This window comes from Phyllostomus hastatus, unplaced genomic scaffold (genome assembly GCF_019186645.2).
Source record: "Phyllostomus hastatus isolate PE091 unplaced genomic scaffold, TTU_PhHast_1.1 phas_scaffold_755, whole genome shotgun sequence".
Classification (NCBI taxonomy): domain Eukaryota; kingdom Metazoa; phylum Chordata; class Mammalia; order Chiroptera; family Phyllostomidae; genus Phyllostomus; species Phyllostomus hastatus.
Window position 1 is genome coordinate 8,037,426 of NW_025334039.1, and position 20,922 is coordinate 8,058,347.

Consider the following 20,922-nt stretch of genomic DNA (forward strand, 5'->3'; position numbering starts at 1 on the left):
AGGACTCTCCGAGGGAATCGGTGAGAGACTATGGGGAAGGACCAGGAGCTGCTGGAAGCTGCCCGCACTGGCAATGTGGCTCTGGTGGAGAAACTCCTGTCTGGCAGGAAAGGAGGGATCCTGGGCGGTGGATCCGGACCCCTGCCCCTGTCTAATCTGCTAAGGTAAGGACAGGCACCTGCTCCGGGATTGCATGCCTCCTTATGCATTGTGATGGGTACCTGCTGCTCCTCGTGGTAATTGCACCTGCTGGCTGCCGGGGATTCATTCTTAAATTAGGCAGGAAAACAGACAGTGTGTATGGAAAGAAGGCTTGAGCCTCTCAGTCAGATGGACGCCTCCAATTCTTGGAGTAATTTTAAAATAGCCTTCCATCCGTGCGTCAATAGATACTTTTCTCAGGGCTGTGGTGCAGAACTTGGACATGTACTGGTGTTGCTAGAAGAAAATCGGTGTTCCACATGCTTTCCATCAGTGTTTATTATATATGTTCAGCCTCGAACCCAGCCTTTTTTGTGTCGATTTAAGTGAAATTGGCAGAGAAGCTATTGCGTGCATGCAATTACCCCACAAAAGCCACTGCCTTTGGTTGCCGCTACCTTCTCTTGCAGAAGACATTTGCTCTGCTGTAGGTTATGATCCCACAAAATGAAGAAAGTGAGTCTTCTGATGAGATGGCATTGGTACAGGGTGTGCATAAAACTTGATGAGGCAGCCCAGCAGCACTTTCAGTTACCTGGACATAGCTGAGTGAAAACTTATTTTATGTCTCAGGATAAACGATGCCAGGTCAGGATTGGGATACTGTATTTGGAAGATGGTAGAGGCCTTTTAATGGGAATCTGTTGCAGGTGAGACTAATACTGCTGGGAGACTCTAAGATGACATTTGTAAAAAATGTCAAGGTCTTTTCGACAAACAGTACGTTAGAAATAGCAGGGTTGGTTTGCATATTTCAAAAACTATTACCTTAAAGTTGAATTGATGGACAAATGAAATCAGGCGGGAGGGAGGAATCCTGAAGAATATTCACTAGATAAAATTCAAGGAAATTTCTTTAGTTTCTAAAATCATGGCTTTCCCAATTATCCTGGATATTTTTGGAGGGATTATTCATATCTTTGCCCTAAAACATCTCTTAGGCAACTCAGCTATACTTGTAAAAAAAAATGTAAAAGCTCAGGTGAGGCCCTGGCCAGGTAGCTCAGTTGATTGGCATGCCCTGATAGACCAAGGTTGCTGGTTGGATCCCGGATCAGGGCACATATAAGAAGCAACCAATGAGTGGAAGAACAAATTGATGTTTTCTTCTCTCTTTCTCTCTTTATCCCTTCCTCTCTCCCCTCTCTCAAATTAACAAATAAAATAAAAAAAAATAAAAGCCCAAGTGATTTTGATGGTGTTAGAAAGCTGTTCTGTGCTACTCTTAACAAGTGCTTAATACAAACTTTTGGATGATGACATTATATTCTTGACACAGTTCTCATGTTGTAGTGGTCAGACAATGCAATTAATTACAGTCCTGGCTAATAGGGTTCATTAAAATATTTGTATTACAGTGAAATGAATTTAGTTGGAAAATAGTTGCTGGGATTTAAAAAGGCTCCATCTGTGATCATCTATACTTGTGACAGTGATAGTTTATTGAAATGACAGTTGACTTGAGAACAATGAATATTTATGGGACTTTTTTCAATAGGTCTTAAAAGTGATGACTCTTGGTGTACTTCCTTGTTAAATAATTTTCACTTCCCTATACAAGTAGACAGGTGTAGATATTTCAGATTATAGCTCCAGTAATTGCCCTTAGTCACAGGTAATTTATACAAAAACAGTTTATCTGGTTACAGTTTTTTTAAAAAGATTTTATTTATTTATTTTTTTAGAGAGGGAAGGGAGAGAGAAAGAAAGAAACATCAGTGTACAGCTGCTGGGGTTCATGGCCTGCAACCCAGGCATGTACCCTGACTGGTAATCGAACCTGCGACGCCTTGGTTCGCAGCCTGCGCTCAATCCACTGAGCTACGCCAGCCAGGGCTTGGTTACAGTTTTCAGTTGAAGGTAAAATGAATATTTGCCAGCATATCATGTGTCATAAAAATGATTATGACCAGAAGCCCTTTTGTTAAAAGAGGTTTCTAAAAATAATCAATTCTCTTGGAATAACATTAAAGAATTATTTGGGAACAGTTAATTTCATTGAGCTATATAGTATTTTTTAAAAACTTTTTGTTGTGATAGACAAATATCTATTAAATACTTCCTCAGTTGTGCCATTTAAAAAATAGTTATCAAATACTAAGACTAAAATATCAACTGTTTAATGTTAGTAAACATTAAATATCAAAATCATGCCCCACAGTGTACTTCTTGAATGGGAGGTTTTCTCTCGCTGGTTTTATCAGAGGTAGCAGCAGTAGCTCTACAAGAAGAGTGCACATAGAAAACAATGAAACTGAAAGCATGTGTTTATTAGAGTAGTGTGAACAAAGTTGTAAAAAGCCAAAGTCAAAACCAGTAACCTTAAAGTTTGCATTTACATACCTCATACTGAATAAACAACTACAGCAGTGTCTTTGAAGAAAATGGGAGTTGAAATTGTGTTGTTTGGATTATCATTTGCATAAAATGAAATTCCTAAGAGAAGGCACATTTTATTTAGTTCTCACTTTATTTCATAAGTGATTGTCATCAGAAATTTATTTACTGATAATGTGACCCTTCCCCCTCAAATATAATAACACCTCAACATTTTACAATATTTTTAAATCAGTTGTGGAAAGTTTTGTCTCTCCCATACCCCTTCCCCCATTTATTACTTGTGTTGAGTAATAATAATAGTGTTAGATCCTGTACTAAATGCTTACATGTATCATCTCATTCAGTTCTCTGCATACAACAAAGCCCTGCCTGGTGTGGTCTGTGAACCAAAAGATTACGGGTTCAATTCCCAGTCAGGGTGTGTAGCTGTGTTGGGGGCCAGGTCCTGGGATGAGGCCAGGTCCTGGGATGGGGGCATGTGAGAGGCAACTGATTGATGTTTCTCTCCCACATCTCACATCGATGTTTCTCTTCCTCTCTTTCTCTCTTCCTTCCCCTCTTTCTAAAATAAATAAGTAAAATCTTAAAAAAAATTCTGTGTGAACCTTAAGTAGGTTGGTCCTCATTTCACAGACGAAGAACCAAAAAGACAGGAAGATGAAGAACTTGCCCAAGGTCACATGATGAGTACTGGCGAACATGTGAAGTTATATGATTCACGTTAACTTTACCACATCTTATGTCTTATTCATTGAATGTTTTATTCTCAAAAGTTTAAGGTATAAGGTTGAGAAAGTCTAATCTGAACATTTCGTCTTGCTATGAATAATTTAATTTAAAAATCCTTAATTCTTTTCCAATTGAAAAAATCTTATGACTGCCCTTTCAGGGATCACTAGTGGGGAAGTTTTGTGAACATGCCTTTGATTACATATCACCTACTAAGTGAGCAGGTGCTATGTGGTGGGCACTCAGGAGTGCTTGGGTGGTACTGCACATCTCAGCACAAGTAAGAATGACCTTGAATAAATATAAAAATCTCTCTAAGTCTTACTGTTCTTTTCTATAAAATGGGAATAGTAATAATAGCACCCGTCATACAGGGTAGTTGTATTAAATGAGGTGGTAAGCAATGAATACAAAGCATTCAGCACATTGGTGTTCACCATTAGTGTTATACTATAATCGGTCATGAATATGTAAAGCACTGGGCTCTGTTTCTTAAGACCTTAATGACTATGGATTTGCTTCATAGTGGACTGGGAGTAAATTTCTGTAGTAAGTTTTTCATTAGAATCACAGAATCTTCAAATAGAATGGGAGCTTTTAATTCAACATCTCACCTAGAGGAATTACCTCTAACATCCTTTACCTGTTAATTGCTCCATCCCTGTTAAGCCCTCCAATGACTAGACGCATTCCATTTTTGACAGCTCTAACTATTTAAAAAGTCCTTTTTATTGAATTGAAATCCACCTCCCTTTAATTTCCAGACATTGGTGTTAGTTTGGCGACATGGGTCAGTATAAAGTAATTTAATTCATCTGCCAGGACAGTTCTTCAGGTGCATGCATTTAGCTATATTGTTTTCATTATACGTCTCCTATATTTTTTTTCATGGAAGTACCATTATTTCCATCAAACTTTTGTTATGTGGCATTACAGATTAGATGAACTTTGACTTTCATATTCTTCACTAGTCTATTTTTCCTTCTTTGTATACTATCAAATTTTGCAATGACTCTCTTAAAGTGTAGTGAGCAGAAATGAACAAAATGCACTCGCTGTCATTGAACCAGTGTAGAATATACTTGGACTTGATGTACTGTTGAATAAAAAAACAAAAACAAACAAAATAAACCGGTTATAAAATAGTCTTTGTAGTATGGTCCTATTATTGTTTGAGAGAAAATAAGTGTGTGAACATTTATAGTGTGCATTAAGAAGTCTGGAATGATAAACACCTAAATATAAATTGTATTCATCTTTGAGTGGTAGAATTGTGGGTAACTGTTATTTTCTTCTTGTTTATGTACATTTCCCAGTATTCTACAATGGACATAAATTATGTAAATTAAAATAAAATAGCAGCTATTTAAAACATGGTGCAATGAAGTTATCACTTTATTATTACTGATCTAAGACCTACCTTGATTCAAGTCAGTTTTTTCTACGCTGTATAATGGCATTGGTTCACATTGATATGATGTTCAAAACTTCCAGGTACTTTTTTTTTTCAGTGATTTGTGGAGCCATGGTTCCCCTGTCTGATACTCATAAATGTGTTGCTTGGGTTTAAATTATTCCTATTACATTTAATCTTACTTGTTTTAGCCTGTATTTGTCATCTGTCTAGAACTTTGTGACTCTCACGTCTGTCTTCCAGCATATCCGCTTCTCTCCTCTGCGTCATCTGTAGATTTACTAGGCATGTTTTCTATAGCTGGAATTCAACACACCATGATATCTGTCTAAAGAACCTCTCTCCAGCTTACCATAGATTTAAAAGTAGCAATCTTTATGTATGGTATTTCTACCAATATTGAAGCCACTTGATAGAACTGTCAGCTACTTTTTCCCAATATACCTATGAGAGTATTATGGGGCATTTTATCCACTGCCTTTCTGCATTCACTCTATATTCTGTTTATGGCATCCCTTTAATCTGCCCCTTTTGTAGTAAGTCTACAATTTCCACCCAAATCAGGCTACTTTGTTATAGCTTGTTTCTGGGAGTGAACCATTGATGATGCCTAATATTGATGCATCTAATTTTTCTGGATTTGAATACTTATACTCATCTGAAGTACCTAAGTATCTCTTAGGATCTGTCTGTTTGGAGCTTCAGAAATCTCCTAACATTGTTTATCCTGTCTGGCTTGAAAATGATTCTCAGTAGGGAAGATAGAAGCAATATAGAAGTTGGGAAGAATCAGATTCTTGGCATCGTTCAATGTCAGAGGAAATACTCTTGTGGTCTAAAACCATCCATGGTTTTTCACTGTTACTCTGTCAGAGCTCAAGGTTACAGTAGCTGTCATAGCAGTGAACGTTTATACTTCCCTTCTCTTTTTCAGACTTAGCTGAAAGGGACATTAGCATTTTTCCAGGACAAGTATATACTGCTTTTTCTGTGTTTGTTTTCCATTATACTCCTCACTGCTCCCTTTGGTCCTTGTAGAAATCTGGGCTCATCAGAGTGCTGAAGCTGAGTTGCCTCCTCCTTTTTCTTCATCTACAATATATGGGAAATTTCATTCTATTTAACGGAACTTTCATGAGGTAGCTGCAAAACCTTTTCAAGTCCCTTCCTATGGCACAACTGCCTGTTAAGCCAAATAAAAATAATTCCCATTTAAAGTGTGTATTAAATTATTTCTTTTTTAGTGTGTCTAGATTAAGAGTTATTTGTATTTTAATAAAGCAATAAAAAGATTTCCCTGATTTTCTTAATGCCTCAAAATGCTAAGCACTATATAAAGAGTGTTTAGTAAATTCTTGTTGAATGTAAAGAATGGAGTTCTCAAGACTCCTATGTGAAAAAGTAGATCAATAAACCAGATAGCTTATACATTTTTTTTCAGATTCAGCATTCAGCTCATGAAGTTTTCTGTTGATGGGCACAAGGAGATAAGAGACAACTTGGAAGCATTGTAATTTTCATAACTGTTTGGACAATTGTAGTTATTGGGACTCAGATATAAGATACTTCTAGGGAAACTGCATTGGTTAAGTGGAATAAATCACAAATAGAGCAGTTCAACTGCATGAAAATGTTGTATCTATAAAAATAGTCAACTTGCAAGTGGGTTATCTATTTTAGATAGTAATGATGTTTGAAGTGGTGATTGCACCATTATGTTCGGGGAGCTGTGTCTGCCAGAGAACTGTGCCAGCTGCATGGCGGGGCGTGAGGAGGGAGGAGAGGGAATTTTGGTGCTGACCTCTTTCTCTACTAAGCAGAGTTTTCAGCTCCATCTTCAAAACAGTGAGGCTGGTGTGTAGCAGGGAATTAGGACAGCCAGCCGGTGACTACTATGCATCTTGTGCATTCGTACATTGCCCACTGCCTCGTGTGTCTCAGTGGTTTCTTACAGCGGATGGAAGGGTGGAGCAGGCCTCCACTGACATTAATGCAGAAGCTTGCAATATTCAGCAGCCAGGCTACTGACTTTAGCAAGTTAACCTCTCAGGTGACGGTAAACAGTTTGATTAGTTCTGTTGTTTACTGAAATACGTTAATTATGCATTTGAAATAATTTGGGGAAATTCTTTCAAGGAGCCTGTTATAAAACATTCTTCCTAAGTATTTAACTAGAAATGGAAGCTGACCATAATTCAAATCAAGGATCAGAAAAGACTAATTTCAACCTACAGAACCTGAAGATATTTAACATTTAATACATTGCACTCTGCCTTTGGTTTCCATTTTGAATGTATTGCAGCGTCATTTTAGTTGATTAAAATATGATGGGTTTTAGTTCATCATATGTTGACATACAAGAATATTTTATATCTGAAAAAGCAGGCATTTACACAGAAGAGTCATCTGTGTTCCAGTCCTGTCTTATGTATGTGATGATGTGATCATGTAACCCCCGTGGCAGGCAGAGGTACAATGCCAGATGATAAGCCTGTGACTTTCCTTGTGTAGCACAGGTGTAGGAATCTTCTCAGAGTCCAGTTTTCTTCTCCCGCATCAGCAGGACAGCAGGGCATCTCCACATTTGTGTTAAGCCTGGGTGAGGGTGGGAATCGGGTGATTTATTTAACAGGGTGTCTTCATGAATCTCTGACTCTGTCTGAAAATCGAACTTTGATTCGATTGTGCTGCGGAGTTTTTGGGTTCCACTGTGCTGTGAGAGCAGCTTTATTTAAAGTGGTTAATTACTCCTAGTTAAGTGAGCTGAAACAGTCGGCCTAGACTTGTCACTGCTCTTTGATCAAACTCTATCAAATCTTGGGTGACGGATGTGGGCACAAATGGCCAGCCTCATTTCTTTCTGCCTGCTTGATGTTTCTGTTCCCCATCCCACGTTCCCTTCGACTCTTCCTGCCCAGATCTCTTTCTAGAGAGAAAGCCTCTTCTTCATTCTAATTATTACAAGTTCCCCCTGACTCCTTCTCCTACGGGGAGGCCCGTTCTGTGTGAGGTGTAGAGCTGGAATGGGCTGTGTGCTGAGGAGCAGATTAGGAAGGACTAATATTGAACCTTCAACACTGAGTTTCCAGAGTTTGCTTTCATCATCTCCAGTTTCCTGCCTCCGTCAGTGTTACCTTGTAACTGCATGGACTCGGTATCATTTCTTTCCAGCTTTACACCTCCACCAAAAACTACTTGTGGTAGCTGACAGTTAATTCATGCTGAGACGTGATTTCCTAGTAAATGCATTGAGGAAGAGGAAGCTCCTTTCATATTTTCATTTAAAGAGGAAACAAAACTTGAGGCTAAAATAGTTAAGCTGTGGAGCTCTTGCCGTAGAGCTGAGGGACACCTCACGCTCTGCTGCCCCCAGGACGGACACTCTCCCCTGCTGGTTTGGGCTCTGGTATTTCGCTCTTTCCTCTAGTGTGATTGCCTACTTTTCTTTGCCCTACTTCATGGATTTAGGAACTGAATTGTCCAGGAAGAGAAAGGAAGGAGAAGAGGAAAAGAGAGCGGAAGAGGAAGTGGAAGAGGAGAGTGACATAATGCTCTCATTCTCTAATGGTGATGAAGATCATGATGGTGATGATGATGATGATGATGATGATGATGGTGATAAATCTCTCCAAGTCAGCCATGCCTGTACCCTTGTGTTGGGCAATTAGGAATCCTAGGTAACATGAAGATTATGACCAAAGTTTGGATATTTATGTGGCAGTTCTTGTGGACACTATTTCTCCTTGTGTTGTGGAGGACAGATGATGATAATTTGATAGGCTGGTCTGCACTTAAATTATTTTATGAGCTTTCATGTGTATTGTTGTGGGTATGAAGTAGGCCTCTAGAATGACTGAAAGACGGAAAGCCTTTATATAATTTTTGCTGTTTAGCTGAAAGTCTTTATCATAATTGCCAGTGAAGTGCCTTCTCAAGATTTCTAGTAAGATGATGATGATGCAAAAGAAGAGTTATAAAAGCACTGAGACAGTAACTGTCATTCACTGAGGACGTTGAGTTTGCAGAATTTGATAGAGACAAGGATTTCAGCAAGGAGGTTTTTGTTGTTATATGATATTCCCACTATGAGTTTTTAAATGTCACAAAAACATTATGTCAGGAAATTTACCAAGTGTGTTATAAAATATGGTACACCTGCACAGGTCTTATAAAAATCATTATTGGCCCAAATGAACCAGGACAGTAAGTATATTATATGGGGAGTTCTCCAGACTTTAAGTTATGATCAAGAATCTGTAATTTCTAGAAACAAATCTAAGCAAAGAAACTTCCAGGAAGCTCTGTAGTAAGCATTTGATATAGCTGAAAAATACCCCTTTTGACTTGAAAAAATTGGGAAAAAATAGTATGGGAGCATTGCCACAAGAATTTATTGCAGTTGCAGTCTGTACTTTAAAAGACCATTCAGCTTTCCATGACAAGTTTAAGAAAAAATAAACAGCAGGCAGTATTATCAGTTGCTGCAGTCCTTTTCTGGGTCGAGAAAACCGAAAACGAGCTCAATGGAAAGATGACAAAAATTTTGGCTTTTCACTACCTAAGGAGGGAATAAATGGGCCTGGATTTAAACAGCACGCTTAATGTACAAGGTACCATCTGGGCATCTAAGAGACCATGATTCCTACTCTTTTCTTCCCTTCCTACCTTTTCTTTTCATCATCTGCATGTCCGATAACCTGTGACCTCTTCATAGTTTTTTTTTTTTTGTATCTTGGCTTTCTATATTTATGGAATCCTTGGCTTTTCATAGAAATAGTTCTTAAACTTTGCAGTTGTTGTATTTAATAATTATCAGCAGAACAAGGGACCACACCGTATCTGTGCAACCCATTCACTGCTCCCTTGAGTATCCTTCTAAAAGTCTTGAATGTGGGATTGGCAGATACTGTTTTCTCAGCAATGTACTCCATATGTTGTTTCTCTGATAGGAAGAGTACATGATTCATGTCCAATGGGACCTTCCTCGGAAGTCTTGCTTGCTTGCTCTTTGCAGGGAAATGGGGTTTTATAGGTCTACCCAGATCTCACAGAATCAAGGAGAAGTTGAATTGCCAGGAGTTGCAAAGACCAGGAATCAAGGCAGTGAGGAGCAGGGGGACAGGTCTCTGTGGCGTACATTAGGGGCTGCTGGCTTGCTTTGGGCCCAACTTCATGGTTACGAGAGGAAAGGGGACAAAAGTCTCAGAAAAGGGGCACGTGCAAGAATATTTATTAAAAAAAGAAAAATATTTTTTGTGGACTTAATGAGAGAATACCCAAACCATAAATCTTCCCTTTTCCTTCCCTACTTCCTCTTTGTTAGGCTTCTCTTACCTCTTTAAAGAGTCAAAATATGTGGGGTACAACTGAACGACCTCGTTTGAGGTGACAGCAATGTTAGTAGCAACGTTATAATTGTTGGGGAGTTTCCACTAGTAAAGTCCCTCAAAAACGAATGCCTGCCCTTCCCTTGTCTCTGGTTACTGGCTATAAACATTATCCAGACTCCTATCATTCTGTTTTTTTTTTTTAAGAAGTATATACTTATTTTAGATCAGTGAAAAGCCCATTTAGAAAACCCTGGTGACCCTTAGTTGACTATGGGCCCTGATTTGCACCCAGGACATTAATCCAAGGTTACAAGTTTATAGAGATGCAGATGAAGCTCAAGTGTTTTCTCTTTTCTCTCCAGGTAACATTTCTAGGTTCCCTTCCTCTTCACTCTCTGATTGCCTTCTTAATAGTTCAGCTGTTTTCCCTCAGCCACTCAGCTGTGTCAGCTTGTACTAGCAAACCCTGTGGCCAGGAAACTCGGAAAAAGCTCTGTGGCAAAAGAGGAATAGCAAGGTTAGGAATCAGCAAAAAGAAAGTTAAAAGAAAGAGACATAGGTTGACCGTGGTTTTCCCAAGGTAATTTATGTGGCTAATTCAGGTAAATATCGGTGAGGTCGGATACCTGCCTTGGAAGTGCGAAAGGGAACCTTATCCTGGATAGGTGGTCACAGCCTTGAAAGAAGAGGGTTGAATTTATCCTCAGGGACTTGAGGGGGACTCTGCCTTTGGCTTTTAGAGCTTGTTATATGGATGGACCCGTGCTTTTAATCTGTGTCTTAGAAAGGTTATTTCCAAAGACCCATACATGTGAATCTTAAAAGAATTCTCCACATTCCACATTTATACATCACACATTTTGCTAATATTTCAAGTCTCCCGTTCTTTTTACAAATAAAGTGCTCATTTTGGCTGTTTTCCAGATATGACAGTTGGTGGACATGCTTCAGTAGAGAAAAGGAAATTTTCCCCTGCTTATCTGCTCTCTCCCGTCTGCCCAAGATAGTGTGTCTGTCAATTGTGACCTGATTTTGAAATAATTTATTAAATAGAGGGATGCATGATGTTATTTAAAATTTGGGTATGACATTGACTTTTAGTCCTTTATAATAAGCTCTTGACTCGATTCTCTGGGTGAGGTTTATTGCTCCTGGGATTTTAGAAATTTCTTAACTCCTTCAGTGACTTTGGACTCTGTTCAGTGTCAAGTATGAGTAATGTTTACTCAGGAAATTAAACATGCTGTTTATTCAGAAGATGAAGTGTGCAGTATTTTTTGGCTGTGAAACAGTGTTTTGGAAATATATTATTAGTTAGTAGACTGCTTAAGAAAACTGATAAATAAATGACTGTAAAATATTTATCTTTGGTAAGAGTTTATATTTTTCATTAAATATGTTGACATCTTTTCTTTTTTATGTTAAAATTTAATATATGTGCAGTGGTGAGTAAATTAAGGTTTTTAATGTATAATCTTTTCAATTGAAGTTGGAAGAGAAGTCCAAGCAAATTTCATTTCTTTTAAGAAGTATGTTTCTTTTTTTAAATAAAGATTTTTATTTATTTTTCGAGAGAGGGGAAGGGAGAGATAAAGTGAGGGAAAGAAACAGCAATGTGTTGCCACCCCCCAACTGGAGACCTGGCCTGCAACCCAGGCATGTGCCCTGGCTGGGATTCGAACCGGTGACCTTTTGGTTCATAGGCCAGCGCTAAACCCACTGAGCCACGCCAGCCAGGGCCCATCTTTTAAATTGTTTCTGGTATTACAGCTGTTCCTGCTTTTGGATTAAAAAAATTATTGCTCTTAATATCTATGTAAATATAGCTCTCTAATTTAGTTCTCTTTCCTGTACTCTAGACATGTTATCCCCAGTGGCCTATTGAACATGGCCCCCTCAGCGGAGATAATTAAAGTTGAAACGTTCATTATTTTACCCACAGTTCTGCTCTGCCTCTTGTGTCACTCCTTTGTGTTAGTGGAGCTACAGTGTCCCCTTCACCTAAACTAGAAACCCTAGTGCATCCTTGGCTCTTCCTTCTCACATGCATCCACTCAGTATCCCACTTCTGTATCAGCCCTTCCAACTCCTTCCCCTGCCATTCAGGAATCATTCTAAAACATGATACTTTCTGACTAGAAATTAGTGACTTTTTAGTTCTTGTAGAATAAAGTCCAAACTCATTGGAATATTGTTGGAGGTCTTTTGTGATGTAGCTCCTTCCCACCTGCCTCATTTTCTGCTAGTCCGCTGCAACAGCGTCCTCCAACCGTACAAGAACAGCACGGTGTTTTCAGCAGGCATCATAGGCTTCTACTGTTGCTCCCCCTGGAATACCCATCTTTTCTCTGTGTGCTCCTCGAAGGCCTGTGTATCCCTCTAGTCTCATTTCAGCACAATCATCTCTTTTGGGAAGATTTGCCTGATCTCTGTCTTCTGTGCATCCCTGCATCTTGTACATACCTCGATTTTTAGCGCTTCAAATACTGCATTGTAATTATTTGTTTGCACGTTTGCCTTCCCACTAGGCCCTGAATTCCATGAGGTCTGGAACCTTGGCTTAGTTATCTTTTAAAGTGCTGAACAAATGCCTAGAGTATGTAAGAACATATCATAAAGTTCTTTGTTGAATAACTAAATGAGTGAATAACTGTGGAATGGGGCATACTAATGGTACACAGTTTAGACTATGTATATCTTTTTTGGATGACAGCTTTGAGAGCAATTGTTGACGGAGAACAGAACTTTGATTAGCAACCTCGGTGTTGAGAAATATTAAATAATTTTTAGAGCATCTGCTATGTGCTAGTCTCTGTGCTCATTGCCATGCATGTATTAGTTTATAGGACACTGGGACTCAGAGCAATTTAGTAACTGGACCAAGTTAGTAACTTGACTAAGTAAGTAAGCAACATAGTTGGATTTAGAATCCATGGTGCTTGATTCAAAGCCATTGTTTTTTTCTCAGTGCTAGAAAATTATCAGAAATAGGGGCAGGGGAAAACACTTTAAAACAAAGGTAAAGAAGTGTTTTCAGAGTAAAGGCCAATGTGGAGCCATAATTTTTACATTTTACTATGGATTCCAGAGATGTTTGGACAATGTTTTGGGTGAAGCAGGGGTTCATGCTCTTTGTAGCTTGGAATAAATGAAATGATGAAGAGTTGATAAAGTGGAGGGAACTAAAGGAAATTAAGCCAAAAGAGAGAAAAGAGATAAGATAATTCTGCTTGGTAAATTTAGATTAGATGAAAGGGAATGCTGGTATCCACTGAGCACCTAGAATATGCTAGTTTTATAGATTATCACCTTCTTACCAATTCTGACAGCAAGTCCATAAAGTAAGTATTACTTTATACATTTGTGTGCGATTAAAGTCCCATACACACTGTCTTAAAATAGTCTTAAAATAGGTTAAACATCTTGTTTAAGGTCATGTAGACAGAACCCAGTGGAGCGTGGGTTCAAACCCAGCTCTGTATGACTCCATCTAATGAATAATGGAGATGGTCCCGGTTGCAGCATCAGATATGTCAGTGCAGCTGCAACGTAAATTGTCATGATGAGTTAAGATGTTGTACAGAGACAAAACCAGTCCACCCAGGTGGGTCCTTTGTGCAGGCTCAATTGGTAACTGGTATTTTTATACTTTTTGAGGGGAAGGAATGTAATAGATTATGATCTTTTCTTTTTTTGAAAACCCTATCTGTTGCTCTAAAACTGAGAGAATTACCAATCAAACATGACATTAAAACGGCTGGACAACTGATAAGACACAGACACGGACCGATTAGATGGAGGCCGGCTGTGAACATACGGAGAGGGTGCATTCCAGCCCCGAATCAGTCTCATGAGCACACAGACTAGAGGGCCGCATCAGTTCCGAAGCTCCTTATCTAGAAAGCTGAGCGACAAAGATTTTTTTTTTTAGCATGGATTATGTTATAGAATTATTCTACCACTAGATTAATTTGTTATACATGCTAAACCAATTAGCATTTGTAGCAAGAATGACATTTAAGGAAAATGAAAGGAGGTGCAGTAGAATAGTGAAACTCTTATGTGTATGCTCTGCCTAAGACCCCCAAAAGGCTTTAGTAGTTTGGTATTTAGTTTCTCATGTATCCATCTGCTTGTTCATTTGCTCTTTCGTTCATTCTGCATACATTTGTTTTGAGACTGTTATTTCTGTCAATCCTGAGAAAGGATGTTTCTCTCTTTGAGCTAATGGAATAGGGATAATCTGGTTATAATCAGTCCAACTATGAATTATTTGTTTAACTACCTGACATATATTAAGCTTTAAGCTATTTAAGGGTAGGGACTATGAATATTTTTTTATCCTTTCAGCCCCCAATCCCTAATACAGCACTTCAGTAAATATTTTCGTGACTGAATGAAAGAACTCACCATTCAGTCAGTCTAAATGTATGTTCTTTGTAATTCAAGCCTGCAGGTTATTGGTTCATGTATTCCTTCACTGACCATGTAATGAGCTCTTAAAACCTGTAGTGGCTGTTCTAGGCATAGGCAGCAGCCCCTCAGGTAACTATAGAAAGAAGAGATTAAATGCCAGAACTCCAGCGTTAGACAGGAGAAGACCTTTTAAAGGCTGCTCTGATGTGTCATGTCAAACCACATTGTCACTCTGGGATGTAGGGAAGTGATTAAGATTAGTCAGGTTGGATTGGAGACCAGACTGTGGAGATCCACGTTCAGAAAACCAGGGTTACAGTCTTCTCATTTTCCATAGTGAGAAACAAGTCAGGGAGTTTGGGAACTAGATGGGAGGCAAGTGTCTTCTGTACTAGGTAGCAGGAGGATCAGTATATCGTAGCATTGCTGGCAAAAAGCAAAGTCTCAATGGTCAAAGCAGACACCGGACCTGGGAACCCAGGAAGTCAGGGAATTATATTGAACGTAAGGCAGATTTTGCTTGATTGTTGAGCTATTTGAAGGTCTTAGGGTAAGTGAAGTAGCTTTTCAGCAGGATTTCTCAACAGTGACACAAGTGACATTTGGGGCCAGATAGTTCTTTACTTGGGGTGGGGATGGGTTGTCCTTTGCATTGTAGGATTGCTGCACCCTTGGCTTATACCCACTAGGTGCCAAAAAATGTCTATAGACATTGCTGAGTATTCCCTGGGAGGCAAAATCACCACTGGTTGAGAAGCAGTGTTTTAGAGGTGTATGAACCAAGTGGCTGCTATTGACTAAAGAAAGAGGAGGGGGACAGTGATTATAGTGACTCTAAATGTTACATTTTTTTCATATGAATTCCAAAAGGAATCAGGACTAAATTTAAACCCTAATCGTGAACACAAATTGGCAGAGATGACATAAATACCAAAAAGAAAAAAGCCTTTGTAATTGCAAATGCATGGAAATGTGAAGTATTTTAGATTGTAGTGGAGAAATAGTGTTTGGAGAAAGGAGATTGGAGTTGATATAGTTACCATAGTTTTGGGTAAACCTTGAAGATCAGTTATAAGGTTTAATTAGCCTGGAATTAGGGTTTGCTTAGTCTGAGATTAGCCAGGAATAATGTTAAAAGGGCTTCTGTATTAAAGAAGTTCTTTTAAAAAATTTTTAGTAGTTTTTAATTTTTATTTTTGAAAGTAAAATAAAACAAGAAATCCATTCATTAAAGTAATTTCAGACTCTGGAGACTTCCTGTCCAGATGGAGGCATAGGTAAACACACCTCGCCTCTGTGCACAACTATAGCAAAAAATACAACTAGACTACAGAAAGAAATATTACCCAGAATTGTCAGAAAATTGAGTTGTGTGGAAGTCCAACATTTAAAGATTTAAAGAAGCCACATTCACCCAGACTGGTAGAAGAGGCTGAGACGCAGAGGGGTGGGGAGGCGTGGAGACTGGAACGGGCGGTCCCACATCCATGTGTGGTGGATAAAAGTAGGGAGGGATCCCTCACGAGCAGTGGATCCCAGCCCCAGACCAGACCACCTGGCCCAGTGTTCCAGCGCTAGGAAGGTGAGTTCCCATAACTTCTGGCTGTAAAAACCAGTGGGGCTAGGGGCAGTGGAAGAAACTGCAGGATTCTCAAGACACTCCTCTTAAGGGATCCACGATAAACTTAGGACTTACGTAGAACCCATCCCATCCCACCCTGGAACTCAGCATCTGTGCAATAGCTGGAAGGGCACCAGTGGCATATGGGCAGAAATTGAAGTGACTGGCAATAGGGTAAATGCTGGGAGACAGCTTCCTCCTGAGCAAAACTCCAGAGGCCAGGCAGCGGCATTGCCTCCTTTCTGAGCCCTGCCCCACACAGAGCCACAGAGTGGTGACACAGGTTGCCTCACCCTGGTGATTACCTAAGGCTCTGCCCCATACATCTTAACAGGTATGCTTTTCTACAATAGGCTACACTACTAGGCAGGGAGTCAAAGCAGCTCTACCTAACACACAGAAGCAGACACAGGGAGGCTGACAAAATAAGGAGACAAAGAAATAGGGCTTACATGAAAGAACAGAACAAAACTCCAAAAAAAGAACTAAGAGAAATGGAGATAAACAACTTATCAGATACAGAGTTCAAACCACTGGTTATCAGGATGTTCCAGGAACTCACTGGGTACTTCAACAACATAAAAAAGGCCCAGGTAGAAATGAAGGTTACACTAAGTGAAATAAAGAAAAATATACAGGGAACTAACAGAGGAGAGGATGAAGCTGAGAATCAAATCAAAGATTTGGAACACAAGGAAGGGAAAAGCATTTAATCAGAACATCAGGAAGAAAAAGAATTCAAAAGAACAAGGAAAGGCTTAGGAACCTCTGGGACAACTTTATTTTTATTATTCTTATTTATTTATTTTATAAAAAGATTTTATTTCTTCTTAGAGAGGTAAGGGAGGGAGAAAGAGAGAGAGAGAGAAACATCAGTGTGTGGTTGCTGGGGCTCATGGCCTGCAACCCAGGCATGTACCCTGATTGGGAATCGAACCTGCGACACTTTGGTTCGCAGCCTGCGCTCAATCCACTGAGCTATGCCAGCCAGGGCTTATTCTTATTTTTTTTAAAACCATTTCTCTTTTTTAAAAGATTTTATTTATTTATTTTTAGAGGGGAAGGGTGGGAGAAAGAGAGGGAGAGAAACATCAGTGTGTGGTTGCCTCTCACATGTCCCCTACTAATGACCTGGCCTGCAACCCAGGCATGTACCCTGACTGGGAATTGAACCAGCGACCCTTTGGTTCACAGGCTGGTGCTCAATACACTGAGCCACACCAGCCAGGGCTCCTGTGGGACAACTTTAAACATACCAACATCTGAATCCTAGGAGTGCCAGAAGGAGAAGAGGAAGAAGAAGAAATTGAAAACTTATTTGAAACAAAAATGAAAGAAAACGTCCCTAATTTGATGAAGGAAATAGACATGTAAGTCCAGAAAGCACAGAGAATCCCAAACAAGTTAGACCCATGGAGGACCAAACCAAGACACATCATAATTAAAATGCCAAAGATTAAAGATTAAGAGAGAATCTTGAAAGTAGCAAAAGAAAAGCAGAGAGTTACCTACAAAGGAGTTCCTGTTAAGACTGTCAGCTGATTTCTTAAAAAAAAAAACCCCAAAACTTTGCAGGCTAGAAGGAACTGGCAACAAGTATTCAAAGTGATGAAAAACAAGGACCTACAACTTAGATTATTCTATCTACCACAGCTATCATTTAGCATTGAGTATCAGATAAGGTGTTTCCCAGACAAGGTAAAACTAAACGAGTTCATCACCAAGCCATTATTATATGAAATGCTAAAGGGAATTATATAGGAAAAAAGAAGATCAAAATGATCATTAAAATGGCAGTAAATTAATAACTATCAATAATTGAATCCAAATAACTAAGCAATCAAGCAGAACAGGAATAGAGTCGTAGGTATGGAGATCATTTGGAGGGTCATCAGATGGTACGGGGAAGGGGGAAAATGGGGGAAAAGGTGCAGGGATTAAGAAGCATAATTGGTAGGAACAAAATAGACAGGGGGATGTTAAGAACAGTGGAGGTGATGGAGAAGCCCAAGAACTTACATGCATGACCCATGGACACAAACTACAGGGTGGGGGTTGCTGGAGGGAAGGAGGGGGTAGCAGGGAGAGGAGGGCAAAGGGGGAAAATTGGGACAACTGTAATAGCATAATCAATAAAATGTATTTTAAAAACATTTCAGGTTGTTAAAGTTTGAGGGTGTTTTGTTGTGATCACCTGACATTACCTGCCTCACAGTTCAGCGTACTCAAGATCTGACTACTAGGGGTTCCACTCATGAATCCATGTATCCAAACCCTTTGTTTGTTTCTTAAAAATGTATTGGGATGACATTATCCAAGTCCTTTGGTGGTACCCTTTGACATTTATTTTGGACTTGGCTCTGTGACTAAATTTGGCCAATGGGGCCATAGAAAATTTGATACAAACAGAAGCTTAAATATATACTTCTGCTGTATGTCTGAAACCTCTGTGGTTATCATGAGAACATACTCAGGCTATCCAGCCAGTAGAGGATGAGACTCATGGAATAAGGACCTATCTTTCCCAGTGCTGTTTTATTTATTTTATTTTAATAAATTTAAAAATTTCAATTATAGTTGATACACAATCTGTCATTAGTTTCAGGTGTACAACACAGCGATTAGACATCAGGTGTACAACACGGTGTTTGGAAGTGATCCAATCACTTCCGATGAGTCCAGTACCCATCTGACACCATACATGGTTGTTACAACATCATTGACTATATTCCCTATGCTGTGCTTTATATCCCTGTGTCCCAGTGCCACTTTAATTCAGCTAGCGTCCAGCCTCCCACAAATACGCGTGCGATGCCCAGCAAGATCAGAAAGAACTGTCTGAACAAATGCAGTCAAGAGCAGCGGAACTGCTTGGCTGACTGGCAAAATCCTGAGCAATTGTAAATGGTTATTGTTTAAGACACTGAATTTGAAGATGGTTTCTTATGCATCATTACTGTGGTAGTAGACCATTGATACAAATAGAGAAGGAAAAGTTTTGAAGGAAATTACCAAAGGAATATTATAAGAAAATTTTCTAGTACCAGAGGATACAAGTCTCTAAACTGGAAAGGCTCCCTAAGTATCCAGCATAATGAATGAAAGAAGTCACAGTAATTTTGAAATTATGTGAAGAATTATGTGAAGAAAATTATGTGAAGACACATAATTTTGAAATTTAAGAACATCTTGGATTAAAATAAAGTCCTAAAATCTTTGTGGGGAGTGTATAAAACAAAGGAAAAGAAAACCTAAGAACAAGTCACAGAGATGAATGGAAGTCAGGAGGACATTAAACTTGTTACAGCAATGTTAGATTGTAGATGACAGTGGGCACTGCTTTCAGAATTATCAGGGAAAGTCATTTTCAGCTTAGCTTTCTCTGTTCAGCCAAACTACCAATTGGATATGAGGTTAGAATAAAGAAGTTCTAAGGCATTTTATGTGTATGTGTTCTTTGATAGAAAGCTCTGGAAGATGAACATGCATAAAACAAGGGAGGGAATCAATGAAGAGAAAGTATACAGGATGCAGGAAACAAAAGCTTCAATATAGGAGCATAGAAAAAAGAGGTTTCCTGAAAACAGCTGTTCAGGAGGCCTCGTGAGCAGCCAGTCCAGATTGGAGAAAAAGAATGGAGATTTATGGGAGAGTTTTGGGAGAAACAAACAGAAGCAATGAAGTATTTAGTATGTTTGAACATTTGGAGAAAATTGACAGTTGACAAATTTGTTGGACTTGGAAAAAAATCAGTGGTAGTCAATAGACAACTAAACAAAGGAAACAAATGATTATTATTAACTTCAAAAAGACATCTTTTATAGGTATAGAAGCATAGTCACATTCCAGTACCTGGGTCCATGATGAGGAATATTTAGGTAGTCATAATGATGTTGGAAACACTGACTTCGGACTTAGATCTGTATCGGTGCATTGGGAGAGAAAAGTGTGTGTGTGGGTAGGGGGCAGGGGGATGGGGAGGAAGAGAGCCCAATTCTCAATTGCTATAATCAGTATTAAAATGATAATCTTGGAAACTAATCAATCAAGAAATATCCATACGTTTCATATTTATTTTTTACTGTTATGCTATAATTTCTTTTTTATTGTCAAATGTTTTTTTTTTTCAGTTACGGTTTACATAAAATATTATTTTGTATTAGTTTCAGGTGTACGGTGTAGTGGTTAGACAGTCATTCACTTTACAGAGTGTTCCCCCTGATATTTTCGGTTCCCAACTGGCACCACACGTAGTTATTACAACGGCATTAAGAATATATTCTCGGCCCTGGCTGGCGTAGCGCAGTGGATTGAGCTCGGGCTGCGAACCAAAGTGTCGCAGGTTCGATTCCCAGTCAGGGCACATGCCTGGGTTGCAGGCCATGACCCCCAGCAACTGCACATTGATATTTCTCTCTCTCTCTTTCTTTCTCCCTCCCTTCCCTCTCTGGAAGTAAATAAATAAAATCTTAAAAAAAAGAGAATATTCTCTATGCTGCACTTTTACATCCCTATGTCTATTTTGTAACTACCAATCTGTGCTTCTCAATCACTTCGCCTTTCCCACCCAGTCACCCAATACCTGTGCCTTCTGGCATCCATCAATCCATTCTCTGTACGTTAAGCTTCATATTTAGACCAGAACAAACTACTTAAAGAGCTGGAACAGTAGCTTATAAGGTGTGGGACTAGAGCAAATGTTGGCCATTTTCTTTTTCCGTTAAGGGCTGGAAAGTGAGTATCTTAGGTTTTGTGGGCACCATATGTTTCTGTGCCGTGGTAGGGTGAGAGCAGTTGTGACACTTCATGAATGACTGGACATGGCTGTGTTCCAACAGCAATTTACAAAAACATATGGTGTTCTGAATTTG

At 39.2% G+C, this 20,922-nt stretch overlaps 1 protein-coding gene across 6 annotated transcripts in view; it reads left to right on the forward strand.

The window, feature by feature from the left end:
- Positions 1 to 20,922, forward strand: part of ANKS1B (ankyrin repeat and sterile alpha motif domain containing 1B) — an 830,913-nt gene continuing 809,991 nt past the window's right edge. For all 6 annotated transcript variants that reach the window (XM_045826440.1, XM_045826441.1, XM_045826442.1 and 3 more), the window contains exon 1: positions 1 to 164. In XM_045826440.1, coding sequence (XP_045682396.1) covers positions 31 to 164 — 134 coding nt within the window. In that variant the 5' untranslated portion in view covers positions 1 to 30. The remainder of the gene's footprint in view (positions 165 to 20,922) is intronic.